The 15,085-nt window shown below is 35.5% G+C and overlaps 1 protein-coding gene across 1 annotated transcript; it reads left to right on the top strand.

The window, feature by feature from the left end:
- Window positions 1–4,627: 4,627 nt before the first annotated feature.
- LOC128186212 (uncharacterized) lies at window positions 4,628–13,735 on the top strand. Its single transcript, XM_052856000.1, has 5 exons — window positions 4,628–4,731; window positions 5,761–5,859; window positions 7,206–8,818; window positions 12,140–12,757; window positions 13,008–13,735. Exons 3-5 carry the CDS (start codon window positions 7,240–7,242, stop codon window positions 13,211–13,213), a joined length of 2,403 nt encoding a protein of 800 aa, XP_052711960.1. The 5' UTR covers window positions 4,628–4,731; window positions 5,761–5,859; window positions 7,206–7,239; the 3' UTR covers window positions 13,214–13,735.
- The last annotated feature ends 1,350 nt before the right edge of the window (window positions 13,736–15,085 follow it).

Raw genomic sequence — 15,085 nt, 5'->3', positions numbered from 1 at the left:
GTTTAAAATAGAGATGAAGATTTGTTAAACGCATTCAGTGAGATCCATGAGCGGATTCAATATTTTTTTTACGGGAAGTGGGGGTTTGTCTGGCTTCTAATTGGGAGATCCGAGGCTTAGTTTTGGTAATTTTACTGTTTGAATTTACGGCTGATTCTCCGAACGCCAACTACCCAATTATCATTTTTCAATTATACTGGGCAATTATGGGGCCTTCCAAAGGGGCACGGGTAGACTTTACCTGTGTTTCCTTGAATGAAAAATAATATAACAGTTTGTCAGGTACATGCAGCTATTAGCACTATTTATTGCATCTTTTTATTTTTTTAAAATTAAAAATAAAACAATGTCGTCTAACTGTGTCCCAAAGTATATACAGGTAAAGTCTACCTGTGTCCCAAAGTATATACAGGTAAAGTCTACCTGTGTCCCCTTAGAGGGCCCCATAATTGCCTTGACCAATTACTATTTTTAATTGAGAAGTAGGCGTTCGGAGAACACACCGAATTTACTAAGTTTGAGTTATTCGGGTGGGGGGGGGGGGCAGACCACCCTTCCCTTTTCGGTCCGCGTACATATGAATTTCACCCCACAAATTGTTGGTAAAAATAGATTATTTCCAGTAACTAGATGCCTCTTCTAATTCGTTTTAGGCATAAATAAATTTTTCTCAGCGTTTATCACCATGTCTAAAACAAGAATTTTTACTTAAACATTCAATACGTAAACAAGAACATGACGTAAGCTTTGTTTACATGACGAAGAATTGTGGTCTCTGTATCTCGTATATTACACGACGACCAACACTCACATTTTGGCTAACTATTAGACATGCCGTACGAAAGCTTTGTAAATATTAAAATCAGCAAAAAATCTTTTCGCAAGAATCGCGACCATACTCCTTTAAATATAAGCGATTCTATCTTATTTTGACATCAGTATCACTGTCCCGCTTACACTGGGGAATCAACATTATTATGCCGATCGAGAAATAATGAGGAAGTTGCCAGTAAAAATCAGGGAGACATATGCAGCAGGGAATTTGCAGGTGGTTTTTTTTTTAAATTAATGTATCATGCACTTGCTCTTTTTAGAGCCTTGACATTTTCGTAATTTTATTAAGAGGTAAGAAGTTATGGGTCAATTGAATGGGAAATACAAAATTTTCGATCAGTTTTAGACCTCGATATGGATGGAAGGAAAAAAAAGAATTGAATTTTGAGGAATTGACATGGCAATGTACATTTGATTTTTGTGTTTCATGCCCACTTTATTAGTCCCCTACCGGTTTTCACCGGAGGGGACTATAGCTTTTCTCTGCGTCCGTCTGTCCGTCGGTCCGTCCGTCTGTCTGTCCCACTTCAAAAGCTTCAAAATGTCAAACTACAGATCAAGTTTACACTTTTGTAGCGTCTGATTGACATATTTTCGAGAAAATTAATTTTTTATATTCCAATTTTTTAATGTTCGGGTTCGTTATCGGGTTCGGAGTGTATTGAATAAACGAGGCCAGTATGTAGTCAGTTATAATATCGTGCGTTACTTGTACCATTCCTTTTATCATATCTAACAAAAAAATAAATTCTGTAAAATAGTGTTAAACATTGTGTTGTAAATTTAATCGGCAGGGTTTTTTTTTTTGGTATTATTACAATCGGGTTCGTTGTCGGGTTGGGCTGTTTAACTGTTTGGTTTGATTCGGGGTACAGAAGACGGTAAGAAATGATTGTGCATAACAGTGCATTGTTTTCACAAATTTTTACCAGCGAATACAGAATAGACTTGGCGAAATTACAGGAGATGAAATAAAGAGTATTACTTCACCTATTTTGTATTTAATTTCTATATCAACTTTATAGTTTTAATTAGTCCCCTACCGGTTTCACCGGAGGGGACTATAGCTTTCCTCTGCGTCCGTCAGTCCGTCTGTCCGTCCGTCCGTCCGTCTGTCTGTCCGTCCGTCAGTCCGTCCGTCTGTCTGTCCCACTTCAGTTTTCCTCACTTTTTTTCTTTATGCATTTGAGAAATAATATGAAACTTGCTGAACAGCTTCAAAATGTCAATCTACAGATCAAGTTTACATTTTTGTAGCGTCTGATTGACATATTTTCGAGAAAATAAATTTTTTATATTCCAATTTTTTAATGTTCGGGTTCGTTATCGGGTTCGGTGTGTAACTGAATAAACGAGGTCAGTATGTAGTCAGTAATAATATCGTGCGTAACTTGTACCATTCCTTTTCCTGTACCATTCCTTTTATCATTTCTAACAAACAAATAAATTCTATAAAATAGTGTCAAGCATTGTTGTAAATTTAATCTGCAGGGTTTTTTTTGTATTATTATTAGAATCTGGTTCGTTGTCGGGTTGGGCTGTTTAACTGTTTGGTTTGATTCGAGGTACAGAAGACGGTAAGAAATGATAGTGTGCATAACAGTGCATTGTTTTCACAAATATTTACCAGCGAATACAGAATAGACTTGGCGAAATTACAGGAGATGAAATAAGGAGTATTATTTTACCTATTTCCTATTTAATTTCTATATCAACTATATAGTTTTGATTTCCTCAAGGAAGCTTTCATAGAATAATACAAACCGGTAGGGGACGTGTATTGCTTATGCAATACTCTCAGAATGCTTGTTGATTCTGTTCTTTTTTCTCTGATTAAAGCATGATATCTCGTTTACATTTTACAATAGCTCTGAAATAGCTGTGTGCTTGGAAGCTTTCACAGAATAATACAAACCGGTAGGGGACGTGTATTGCTTATGCAATACTCTCAGAATGCTTGTTTATAATGCTTCGATATCAATGCGTAGGACTGCCTTTTTTTTTTAAAAAGATTTGGCATGTTCTGAAATCGTTTTATAAATATATAAATAAACAGGATGAATTTTTTATATTTATATATTTTTTTTAATTTATTTATTTAGTTTTCTATTTGATATCTGATTTTTTTTACTTATTTATTTCATATTTTTAGGGAAGAAAGTATGATGATAGTCATTTGAATGAAAAAAAAAAAAAGTAAATCTGTTATAATTCTAATATGGATTAAAACATTAAACATTACGGAAGTAATTATTTTTTAAATCAATTCATTGACCTGCATAACATTTTGCAGTCATAAATTCAGGCACGTAGCAACGATTTGGGGAGTTTGGGGGGGAGGGGGGGGGGCAGACTCATCAAAAAAATCTTGATTAGTCCAAAAAGAAAAGAAAAAAAAGGAACTTTCCCAAAATCTTCAAAATATCCTAATCCGGGAGGGGGGCTGGCATGGTATATCTATAAATTCAATTTCACTCTTCATTTTCATATTTTCATGGCAATATTTTACAGACGCGCAAAAAGTTTGTTTTTTTTTTTTGGGGGGGGGGGGGGGGGTCAACGAATGCTGGAGAAAACGTACCCAGGAGAAAACGTACCCAATTTATAGGGTACGTTTTCTCCAGGAGAAAACGTACCCGGGTACGTTTTCTCCAAGAGAAAACGTACCCTATGGAAATAATAAATAATGGTTTTCATAGATATTCTTAAATGAAATAAAATAAAATATACAATGAACATTTGTATCATTTGTTGCTGTAGTTTTTAAATGCATAGTCGCCATGGTCACGTACTTAAATTATTGAGACAATAATTTGTATCATACACATACACGAACATGGCCTGAGCAGTTTAATTAGTCGACAATTAATCCACCATAAACGAAACTGTTAAATAATTAGTTTTTATTGCAATCTCATTTGGAGAACTAAATGACGAGTATCTCAAGAAGTCGATATCGCATTTTGTAAAACATTTTTTTGAAAATTATCTATAAAACAAAGTTGCTTAATAAAACCAAGTCCAAGTCTTTTAAATATTTGTTTGATTCATATATATGGAAACTACTACGAGATGTAATATTCAACAGTCAATTTGCTTCCGACGCCACTGACATGTATAATGTGTGGAGAGTGAATATTTCTACCTCCTGCGCGGGGAGGCAGTACATAATATTACATAATAATAACTCCTCAGGTATTTAATTTATTATCACTATAATTAAAATCAGGGGATCACGCATAGAGAAACTCGAATCGGTCAGGCTACCGATAAATGGATAATTAGAAGAAGTAGACTGATAACACTTTATGACAGGTCATTATTTTGCACTAAAATAAAAGTTGCTACAATTATTATAAAGATATCATTCATAAAATGAATATATTTCTATACATCTATGCATTGAAATATGCATTATAGTAGCATTTGAAAATTATTTAAAATGTCCAAATTATAAAGTATTAAATTTATTTATCTATGGATTATCTACGAATTTCTTACATTTCTGTATATTTATAATTATGCAAAATAGTATTTAAAAGTATTAAAAACTATTAAGTAGTATAATTATGATTTTCATAGGGTACGTTTTCTCCTGGAGAAAACGTACCCTAGAGATTGGGTACGTTTTCTCCTGGGTACGTTTTCTCCCGGGTACGTTTTCTCCTGATACCGGTTCAACTTCATGGTAATTCAATATTCAATCCAATAAGTAAATTTCAGAAAATGAGTTGCCTGATAATAACAGTATGTCGTGAACAGAAAATTACTACGACGCGACTTTAAGGACCGAAACAACCAGAGAGCGAATTGACACGGAGCCTGGAATCTTCGAGGTCATATGAGATCGGAACGCCTGCTGCCATGATGAAAACTGTTGACAGTTGTCGAGCCGAGGTTTGTACATAGAAAATAATTGATCAGAACGATTATAAGAATTTATCATTAACGAAGCATGCTTTACACAGGCATGTTGAGTTAGTTTGAAACTGGGTAACTCATGTTGAAATCGATTCTGCCAAGGTAAACTGTCGGATCGATCATGGGTGGATTCAGGAATTTCCTTTCGGTAGGGTTATAGGTAATCTCAGCGAGATTCGTCGAGACTGAAAAATTTTTGACGGACGTCTCTTCCGTTTCGGAAGAGACGTCCGTCAAAAAAATTTCAGTCTCGACGAATCTCGCTGAGATTAGGTTATAGGAGGCGAAATACCTAAATTTTAAGAGTAAGAATGACTTCAACATGTATTGCTGAACCCCATTACTCCACGAGGTTTTGAAAGATTAGAATCTAAATTGGGGGGGGGGGGGGTAATGAGTGTAATATTCCTGTAAATTTTGTGTCTTGCTGTTAATGGGGTATGTATATTCTTTTCAAACTGACTAATTTGGTTTGTGACGGTCAGACCGGTTCGAATACCGGCGCCAGATAGCTCAGTTGGTAGAGCACCTGACTAGAGATTCAGGGGGCCCGGGTTCGAAACCCGGTCTGGTCCGTCATTATTTCTCCCATCCCGTTACATTTGGTGCCGTGACCAACCCCTGGAACTGACAGGTGAACTCCTGCCAGGGGAAGAGCCTGGGGTGATCTTCGGGGACGAAGATCATTTAAGGGGGGAGGAATGTGACGGTCAGACCGGTTCGAATACCGGCGCCAGATAACTCAGTTGGTAGAGCACCTGACTAGAGATTCAGGGGGCCCAGGTTCGAAACCCGGTCTGGTCCGTCATTATTTCTCCCATCCCGTTACAGGTTGAAGTAAATGCTGTCTGTTTAATAAGATCACAAACATTTTTAACAAAATAATGCATTTAAAAAAAATGTCCATGGAAAGTAATTATTTATAAAATATTATTATATATATATAAAAAAATGTTTTGAAGCTTTTCTTTTCTTACTCAGATGTTGAATTATTTTTTTATCTAGGTGTACCATTTGAGGAAGTTTTGATTTCCCGTTACTTCCAAGCAAATTGATCTCCAAAACTTCATCCGTTCCATGTCGATAAAACCCGTCTAGTGCAAGGTTTGTGAATCTAACTTTTTATAGAAATAAATTGACAGGCATCAGCAATATATACTCAATTCTTCCAACTGAAGTAGGTAATTCATAATTCCCAATTGGTTTACTTTGGGCGCTTTCCATTCACGTTGCCTCGCCGGCGACGTTATTGGGAAACGGGGACGTTAATGGAAGGGTTGGCAACGTCACAATGATCCAACGATGACAATTGCAGCTTAAAACTGATACTTATCTTAAAATTTGATCCAGACATTTTGTTTATTTGCAGTTTTAATGTATTTCAATGTAGTAGGACAAATTACTGGTTTTGTAGAATTGATAACCTCGACGCCATATTGTTTTCTAATCGGCAATGGTATATTGCGTTGCCACAATCGCTCGCTGGCGACGCATGTTCCAGCAATCGGCGACGAAGGCAGCACCAGCAAATCCGGCGATGCCAGTTTAATGGAAAGCACCCTAATATAACTTACATGTAGCTTCTTTTAATAGGTCCAAGGTCTTTATTCAGGTTATGGTCAAGTTTCATGGGCCTCTTGTTTTTCACCAGCTTTAAATTAGATAAATAAATCTATGTTGCAATTTTAAAGTACCGGTAAAGTTTATTTGAAAATTACTAAATGAATATAAGAAATTGGAAACAATACATCCCCCCCCCCCCAAAAAAAATATATATAAGTGTAAAGATAGATTATTTTAATGAAGTCAGTTCTTTCAAGTTGTGTCCTAAAAATATAGTGTTTTCATATTTTAAACATTTTGTATGTGAAAATGCTGTACTTCAACACACGAAACATAAGATGTTTTCAATATTAGATATTGATCAGAACCATACACCAGAAATATGGAATTCAACTCCCCCCCCTTTCCCACCATATATGTCATCCATATTTTGATTTATTGATATTGAAAGGGGGTCGGTCCAGTTCTCAAATGGTGATCCTACTGGCCCGACCTGTTTTATCAAGAAGAGACAATATAATAGAAAAAATCAGTTTCAAATTGATAAAACTTTAATCAAAATTTCTAAATTCAGCTCAATAATTGTTTTAAACTGTTAACATGTAAATATACATGTATGTTTTAATTTATTAGAATTATTGCTGCATTGTTTGATTAAACAAAAAGAGAAATAACAATTCTAATTAAAGCTTTTGCTTTTTAATTATATTGACAGTTTGTTATTGTCATTTTTTTCATTTGATAAGAATAATTTGTTAATTACATATAAAATTGATTAAAATAATTTATTTTGGATTTTCCAAAAAAAAAATAGATTTGAAATAGATAAAATTGTACAACATGTCCCATTATGAATGAAACCTATGATATGTATACATTATTTTCAGAATCCTCCCTGCACCATACATAAAGGAATTGACCATGGACCCCCGACACAGTGCCCAGGATGTGGTGCGTTGTGATGTGTGTGATACTCCTGTCCCCCCACTACACTGTGACTTCTGTCAGACCAATCTCTGCAAAGCTTGTGTTGGGGAACATATGCTGGATTTATCCAAAAAACATCAGGTGGTACCGTTCCAAGACCGAGGATCTACTCCAAATTATCCCATTTGCACAAAACATTCCCCCAAGCAATGTGAGCTTCATTGTGAACAATGTGACATTCCTATTTGTGTCCACTGTGTTTCCTCTGAAAGTCACAAAAATCATAAGTTAGTAGACATTTATACCAACTATGAAAAGAAAAGAGAAAATCTACAAAAAGATTTGCAAGAACTTGTTAAATCCCTTTCTCCCAAATACCAAGAGATTGCAAACAAAATAACAGTGCAGAAAGCTGATCTGAGTAAAAACTCAGAGAAATTGACAACAGCAATTGACAAACATGGAGAAGTCTGGCACAGAGAAATTGACATCATTATACAGAAACTCAAATCTGATCTTGATGAAATGGACGCCAAACACCTGGCTGTCTTAAACAGACAGGAAGATGAAATCACACACACCATTTCTGAAATCACACAGAGCATTGCTGATCTAGAGAAGTTACTGGACTCCAATGATGTCAGCCTTGTTTCTGCCTACAAATCCAGGAATGCTGAATTCAGAAGATTGCCTCCAAAACTCACATTTTCTCTACCAAACTTTATCCCACAGAAAATTAATCCAGAACAACTTTACCAACAATTTGGTTCCCTGTCAGCATTCTCCATTACAACAGAGGAACATGGCTACACCATGGAAACCTCAGAAGCTGGATCCTCTCCCCTCAAACCACTGCTTGATGAGCCACGGATCATCTCCACCATACAGACACAGTATCACTATTCACTATCCAGTGTTACTTGTCACAGTGATGAAGAAATCTGGACGCGTGGTAATAATAAGATGATGAGTCTCTACAACCTGCAGGAGGAACTAGTGAAGTCAGTCCAAACCAAGTCAGGGAACAAACCATACGACATAGCAGTGACAAGGAGTGGGGATCTAGTTTATACTGATTACCATGATAGAACTGTGAACATAGTGAAGAATACACAGATACAGACAGTGATCAGACTACAGGGGTGGGAACCTCGCGGTGTCTGTAGTACCTCCTCTGGTGACCTCCTGGTTGTCATGGACAGTGATGATGATAAACAAACAAAAGTTGTGTGTTACTCTGGCTCCACAGAGAAACAAAGTATTCAGTACAACGACAAAGGACAACCTCTCTATTCATCTGGTCCTTACTATAAATACATTAGTGAGAACAGGAACCTAGATATCTGTGTGTCAGACCATGGAGCCCGTGCAGTAGTGGTGGTCAATCAGGCCGGGAAACTCCGGTTTACCTACACTGGTCCTCCCTCTACTACCAAGGGATCATTTATTCCATACGGCATCACAACAGACAGCCAGGGTCGGATCCTGACAGCAGACTATTACAACCTCCGTATCCACATCCTGGATCAGGACGGACAGTTCCTCCGCTACATTGACAACTGTCATTTACAGAGTCCATTTGGTTTATGTGTGGACACCAGAGACAACCTCTTTGTGGCTGAGTACCACACAGGTAAAGTGAAGAGAATCAAATATAACATGTAAACATTGTGTGTGTGTATTATATGTAAACAAACTGTGTGTGTGTATTATATGTTAACAAACTGTGTGTATGTATTATATGTAAACAAACTGTGTGTGTGTATTATATGTAAACAAACTGTGTGTGTGTATTATATGTAAACAAACTGTGTGTGTGTATTATATGTAAACAAACTGTGTGTGTGTATTATATGTAAACAAACTGTGTGTGTGTATTATATGTAAACAAACTGTGTGTGTGTATTATATGTAAACAAACTGTTTACATGTACATTCATATAAATGAGTGAACTATGTATAAATTTGAGTAAACCTAGAAAAAATATGTTTATATATTATTGATATTAAAAACTCTATGTATTGTTGTGTTATACATATTTCTCAAAGCTGTCTGCATATTATGTGTAAACAAATGGTGTTCAAATGGTTTGTGTTAATTCAATGTGCCTTCAAACTGTGATATCAACTGTATACATGTATGTTCATGTAAGCACAACAGTTAAGCACATGTATACAATTTATTTCTCACATGTAAATAACAGATAAACGAATGTTAACGACTCACAGTGTAAATTATTTTATATCAGTTGTAAAGATGGAGGATTTTGTCAGCGTGTTAATCCATTTTTTTAATTTTTTTTTTTCTATTGCTTTGTTAATTTGAATTTGAGTAAATCAATAAATATATATGGTAAACATGAATTGAATTTTTACAACATCAGAAGTCAAGAAGTGAAAAAAAACATTGATCCTTGGAACTGTTGACATTTTTAAACATCTCTATGGATTTTCTATATCATGTAAATTAATCCTGTTAATTGGACATCAAACTTATGCATCAAAAATATTTTCTCTTGATGATTTTTCAAAATTGAGGATGCAAGAAGTAATGTCTGATAGTATAATGTAAAAGTAATTGGACATGTTTTTTACTTTCGTCAATTCTGGTTAAAGATGAGAACTGTCCAATCTGATTGTCTTTATAAATCAGAACTTTTTTGAAGAGAGTTAATTTGTTAATTATAAAGGAAAGTGATGATTATATAAGGAAAAATGATTCATTCAAAAACAATATGCCGGTACATGTGTGAACCAGAATAAACTCTTAAGCTTTCAAACCAGTGGTAATAAGATTTTTTTTCTTTACATAAAGGAAGCGCACACACGTGCTTGGTTTTAACAAACGATTGAAAAAAAAGAAAGATTCTTTTGAATTGTACCAGACTTTGAGTATAGCAAGGACAGCACATACGTGATTGTTATTTTCTGCATAGGATGAAGCTCTGTCATTAAGTCAGCTGCAGTATAACTGATGGGCGGGGTAAGGGGACTGAATGACACTGCTTCATTCTGTGCGGGATGGAGAAGGTTGGTGGGTGGAGGAGGTTTTACGAGTGGTTTTTAACCAGCAGTTATTCAAACTGTAGCTATTTCATTTCAAATATATTGTTTCATCTTAGACAAATATATTTACCTATTGCTAATTAATTTAAAATAGAGATGATGATTTGTTAATCAGATTCAGTGAGATCAACGCGCGGATTCAATATTTTTTTCCGGGGAGCGGGGGTAAGTCTGGTTTGTAAGTGGGAGATCCGAGCCCTAGTTTTGGTACTTTTACTGTTTTAATTTACTGAGTTTGAGTTTTTCGTTTCGGGTGTGTGTGCGGGGGGGGGGGGTTCCATACCACTCTCCCCGGCTAGGTCCGCGTACAATGCTATTATCCAAACATATAAATTTCACCCCCAAGAAAACGTTGGTAATAAATTGTTTTCAGTACGTAACCATCGTAACTAGATGTATAGCGTTGTTTTTTTGTGTTTAGTTTTATTTACATAAATAACGTCCATTGTAAAATGATGACTCGTGAATCTGATAAGTATAATTTCCACCGCTGTGATCCCTCCCTGTTATTCTATTTTCTGTGGTTTCCTTGTTTTGACGATGTTTAAAAATATCATTAAAATGGCCAAATATATTTTATGATAAAGTGTAGTAGAGGATAATTATGCACATTAAATGATGTCAAACAAGACAAAACACAAATTTCAAAAGAGGTATGATAGCGCCTTTTCTCATTTTATCGCATGAACCGTGGCCTGTTTAAACGGAAAGTACCTGTTACTAAAAATAGATACAGGTACCTGTCGCAATACCTTAGTACTGATTTTGTAATGATGTCAGTAACCACTGATTTATCAGGAATTCATGAAACCTGCATCAAGAAATGAGTAGACTACATAGAACTCTGTGTATAAATTAAGTCACTTGATATTTCAGCAAAAAATGTAGGTACATGTAGATTGTTAGTGAAGAGATCTAGAGTTTACAAGAAGAACACGATTTCAGTCGGATTCTTTGGTTTAAAGTCGTTCAAATAGTCATTTATTCAGTTTGTTATTGCATGCTATCTATTTTCCTGTATTATTCCAAACAAAACCTGAAGATTCTAATTATATCATGCTGCATGGTCAAGTAAAATTCTTTTACATCGTAATTGTGTGATTTGCGTTTATTTAAATATAATTTAACTAGGACTTGTATAATATTGAAAATGCCTAATGTTAGTAAAAGGGCCATATTGGAGGCGAAATCGCATATTGAGTGGTATTTACCGTAGTAAGTACCTTAGTCAATGTCCTGTGTATTCCACTTTGGTCCGTACTTCACATTACCCTTTATTATTTGAGGACAACAGTTATCATACGATTTTCATATTAAATTTCTCTTGCTTTAACATGTAGCGAATGTTCCCTTTTCTCTTCTGTGCACACATTCATATCTGAAATGTAGATTTTATATATATTTTTAAATAATCATCAAACTTCTACATAATCTGTAGTCGCTATATGCTTACTTTCATAAAACGGTTGACCATATCTAAACAACGGAATTGTGGCGTAACGGCAATACATCCTTACAGCTATTGATTATATTTACTGCAGTGTTACTCGTTTGTGTAAAATGCAGTACAGTGAATTATTTTTAAATTCATTGAAATCTTATCGGTAGGTACATATATTCGGTGTAAATCTACCTCCCCAAAGCGTTTATTCATTGGCATTTAAAGATCGGCAAACAAAGCGCCCCGATCTAAGGATTGGCATGTCAACATGTTAGGGTTTTGATATGGATTGGATTTAAGAAGAAATGCCCTTCATAGTGAAACCTTTCGTCATAAAATATATGAGCGATTCGGCCTTAAAATGTAAAGGGTGTAAATTTAAGATAGGTTCGGGCTGTTTAGTGCTCGGGGTCGTGGCGGATCAAGGACCTGATAAACCTGTGAGGTGTAGGACTAGCTGGTTCCACTACAAGTGTTTCTGGACTTCGTGTGTTTACAAGAATCATCTCCGGGGCGTGGATCCAGAAACTCTCAATGAGATTGTGTTCGGAATCAATGGATTGTCCAAGGCTGACAAATTCAATTTCCAGAACGAGGCCAGCAGCCCGCCAGCCTCTTCGCGCAAGCGTACTGGGAGGTCGACAGAGAGTAGTATCATCGCCGCAAAGGATTGTGGGAGTGTTGAGGGCGGGGACTACGAGGTGAATGAAAACGTGTTTGATTTAACTGACCTGCTGTGTGTTACTGTTTATAAACATCAGACCAACATTTACGTCAGTTTAAGGGAATTCTTCCTGCTTAAGGGATCTAATATCGCCAAGCCGTCCAAACGAGGAATTTCTCTGAACAAACTCCAATGGCGGGAGCTGTGTTCAATTCAAAACGGGATCGAGGCGGCCACGAAAATTATGGCTGCCAGAGAGTCCAAATCTAAGGAACCGAAAACAAAGGGGAAAGATCAGAGGATGAAAGAAGAGGGGGAGGAGGAAGAAGAAGACGAGCCAGGTATTGATGTGGGTGTGTGACGTCAAGGGGGTTGGGCATTATAGAGCTAAACACGACCATGTCAACAATTGAACAACAACCTGTACAATGTACTTTTATGAATCAAAGATCCTCGCAGAATTATTTTCAAAGCAGCACCTATTATTGAATTTCTGAAAACTTACTATATAACAGCTCAATTATTAACATTTTACACTTATTCTTCAGAATCAGATTTGGTTTTATATAGTTTTCTTATGTTTTTAATCAGGTCAGATTCTGTTTTCGTTGTCGTGGAAACGGCGTGTAAGCGTGCACCAGCACCAGGAGGAAGTGTTCGTCGACATCCGGGAATATTCCGAGGACCGGACTTTCCAGCGCTCCACGAAAGGAGTGGCCCTGACCAAGCCTCAGTGGACCAAACTAAGGGAGGAAATGCCCAACATTGAGGCCCTTGTGCAGCATATGGAAGTCTGACTTGTGTGGATGCAGACGATCTCTGAATGATTTAACTATCCATCCATTTGTTTGCGCATTTCTTGACTACTGTAGAACTGCAAACGTCTGGGTGGCTTTACTTTGATATCAAAATGGATCTCTTACTTTGACATGACTGGGCTAGATTGTCATGTTTATTTTATGCTTGGCATGTTGGATGGAACAAAAACTAGGCTAAGAACATCGGAAGGCCTATGAGAGCATTTTTACTATGTTTTGATTGGTAAATCCCGAGGCTATCCAAAACTTCTGTTTTAGTGTGTCTGCTTTCATTCAATGCTTTCTCATTACAATTTTGCATATTGTTTTATCCTGATGAAATTCATACTGTTTAAGTACCCAGTCTGACTGCTCATGGTAAAGCTGTTGCGCATGCCTATATAGATGACTGTACTGAATGTTATATTGTCTTTGAATTATTTTTTTTTTTAAATCTGCCGCTATAATTGTTTCATATGTGGAAATTCATCATAAAACTGCTTTTGAAGCAAAACCACTTGACTTTTTAGCTTTCTATTTAATTTCCTTAATTTTAACTGAAATGTTTTCATATATTATTTAATTTGTTATTGTATACATGTACATGTATAAATCTCAAACGAGAGAAGAAGGGTGAAAAATTCTGAATCAATTATTAAATCCATTATGTATGTTCATATAGTAAGAATGGAGGAGAGGGGGTTGTTACAGTATTTATAAATCGCAGTACAATTCTCTACTTTGCTTTAATAGATACGGATGAATTAAAACTACAATGTCAATTATTTCTTATCGATCTATACGTAGCAAACCTCAACGTACAGACTCGTCAGTGACAAATGATTATGTATAAACGGCATCGATCATAAGAAAAAAAATATAAAACTAGCTTAATTAAAATGTTTTCCTTGTGTCTAATATTTTCAGAAATTATTCTAAGTTTTAGAATGTTTGTACATGTATTTACCAGCGATAGATATTGAATCATTTGGTATATTTATCACCACCTAACAAAACCATATGGAATTACAATATTTTTTACTTCTAACTTAAACATGCTGTCCTGTTTTTATTATACAAATATTTCGGACAGATATTCTTTAAACCGACGAGTGCTCACTTGAAGTACTAACACACGTGTACTTGATAATTTCATAGTTATATTCCCGTCAGTAATCATTAGGAGACTGACATATTTGCTAAATAACATTAAAAAAAAAATACATTCACATGCAATGCATACAATGGGTCTCCTTTCATTAGATTCATGTATCAGATATAAATCAATTTGCTTGAAAAATACTAATTCTATACATGATAATCAAAATGTATCGCATATTAACTCTTTCAAAATTTTATTTTTGTTCCTATAAAAAGAATTACCAGCTGGTGTCGTTATCTACTAAATTACACTAAGTAGACGATTCAATGGTTTCCTACAGTGTTAAAGATAAACATGTAGGTTTTTTTTTTTCCAAAACGTATTTATTCATATCTAGGCCTATATGTATGCTCCCTTCCGTTCGTCTCGACTCTTCTCGATATCTGAATATATAATAAAATTTTGTGCAGAATGGTAGTAAATACAAAAATATATATATTGATTTGATTTGAACATATTTTATTTTGCAAATATGTATTTACATAAATGGATTAGGCAGCAGACAGTGCCTATGTAAGCCTTATATTAACAGTCTTTCAAACGTAGACTAAGAAGTGGGATATATTTACCTCCCTTATTTTCAATACAGTGAATAGTGTCATGCCGTAAATTGGCATTGTAATGTGTGGGTGTAAACACACAATTTCAAAAATGATGACTGTTGTAAGCTTGTTAACATATATTAAGTAAATTAAAATTAAAAATAAAAA

This window comes from Crassostrea angulata, chromosome 5 (genome assembly GCF_025612915.1).
Source record: "Crassostrea angulata isolate pt1a10 chromosome 5, ASM2561291v2, whole genome shotgun sequence".
NCBI lineage: Eukaryota > Metazoa > Mollusca > Bivalvia > Ostreida > Ostreidae > Magallana > Magallana angulata.
This window is presented reverse-complemented; position numbering and strand designations above follow the sequence as displayed.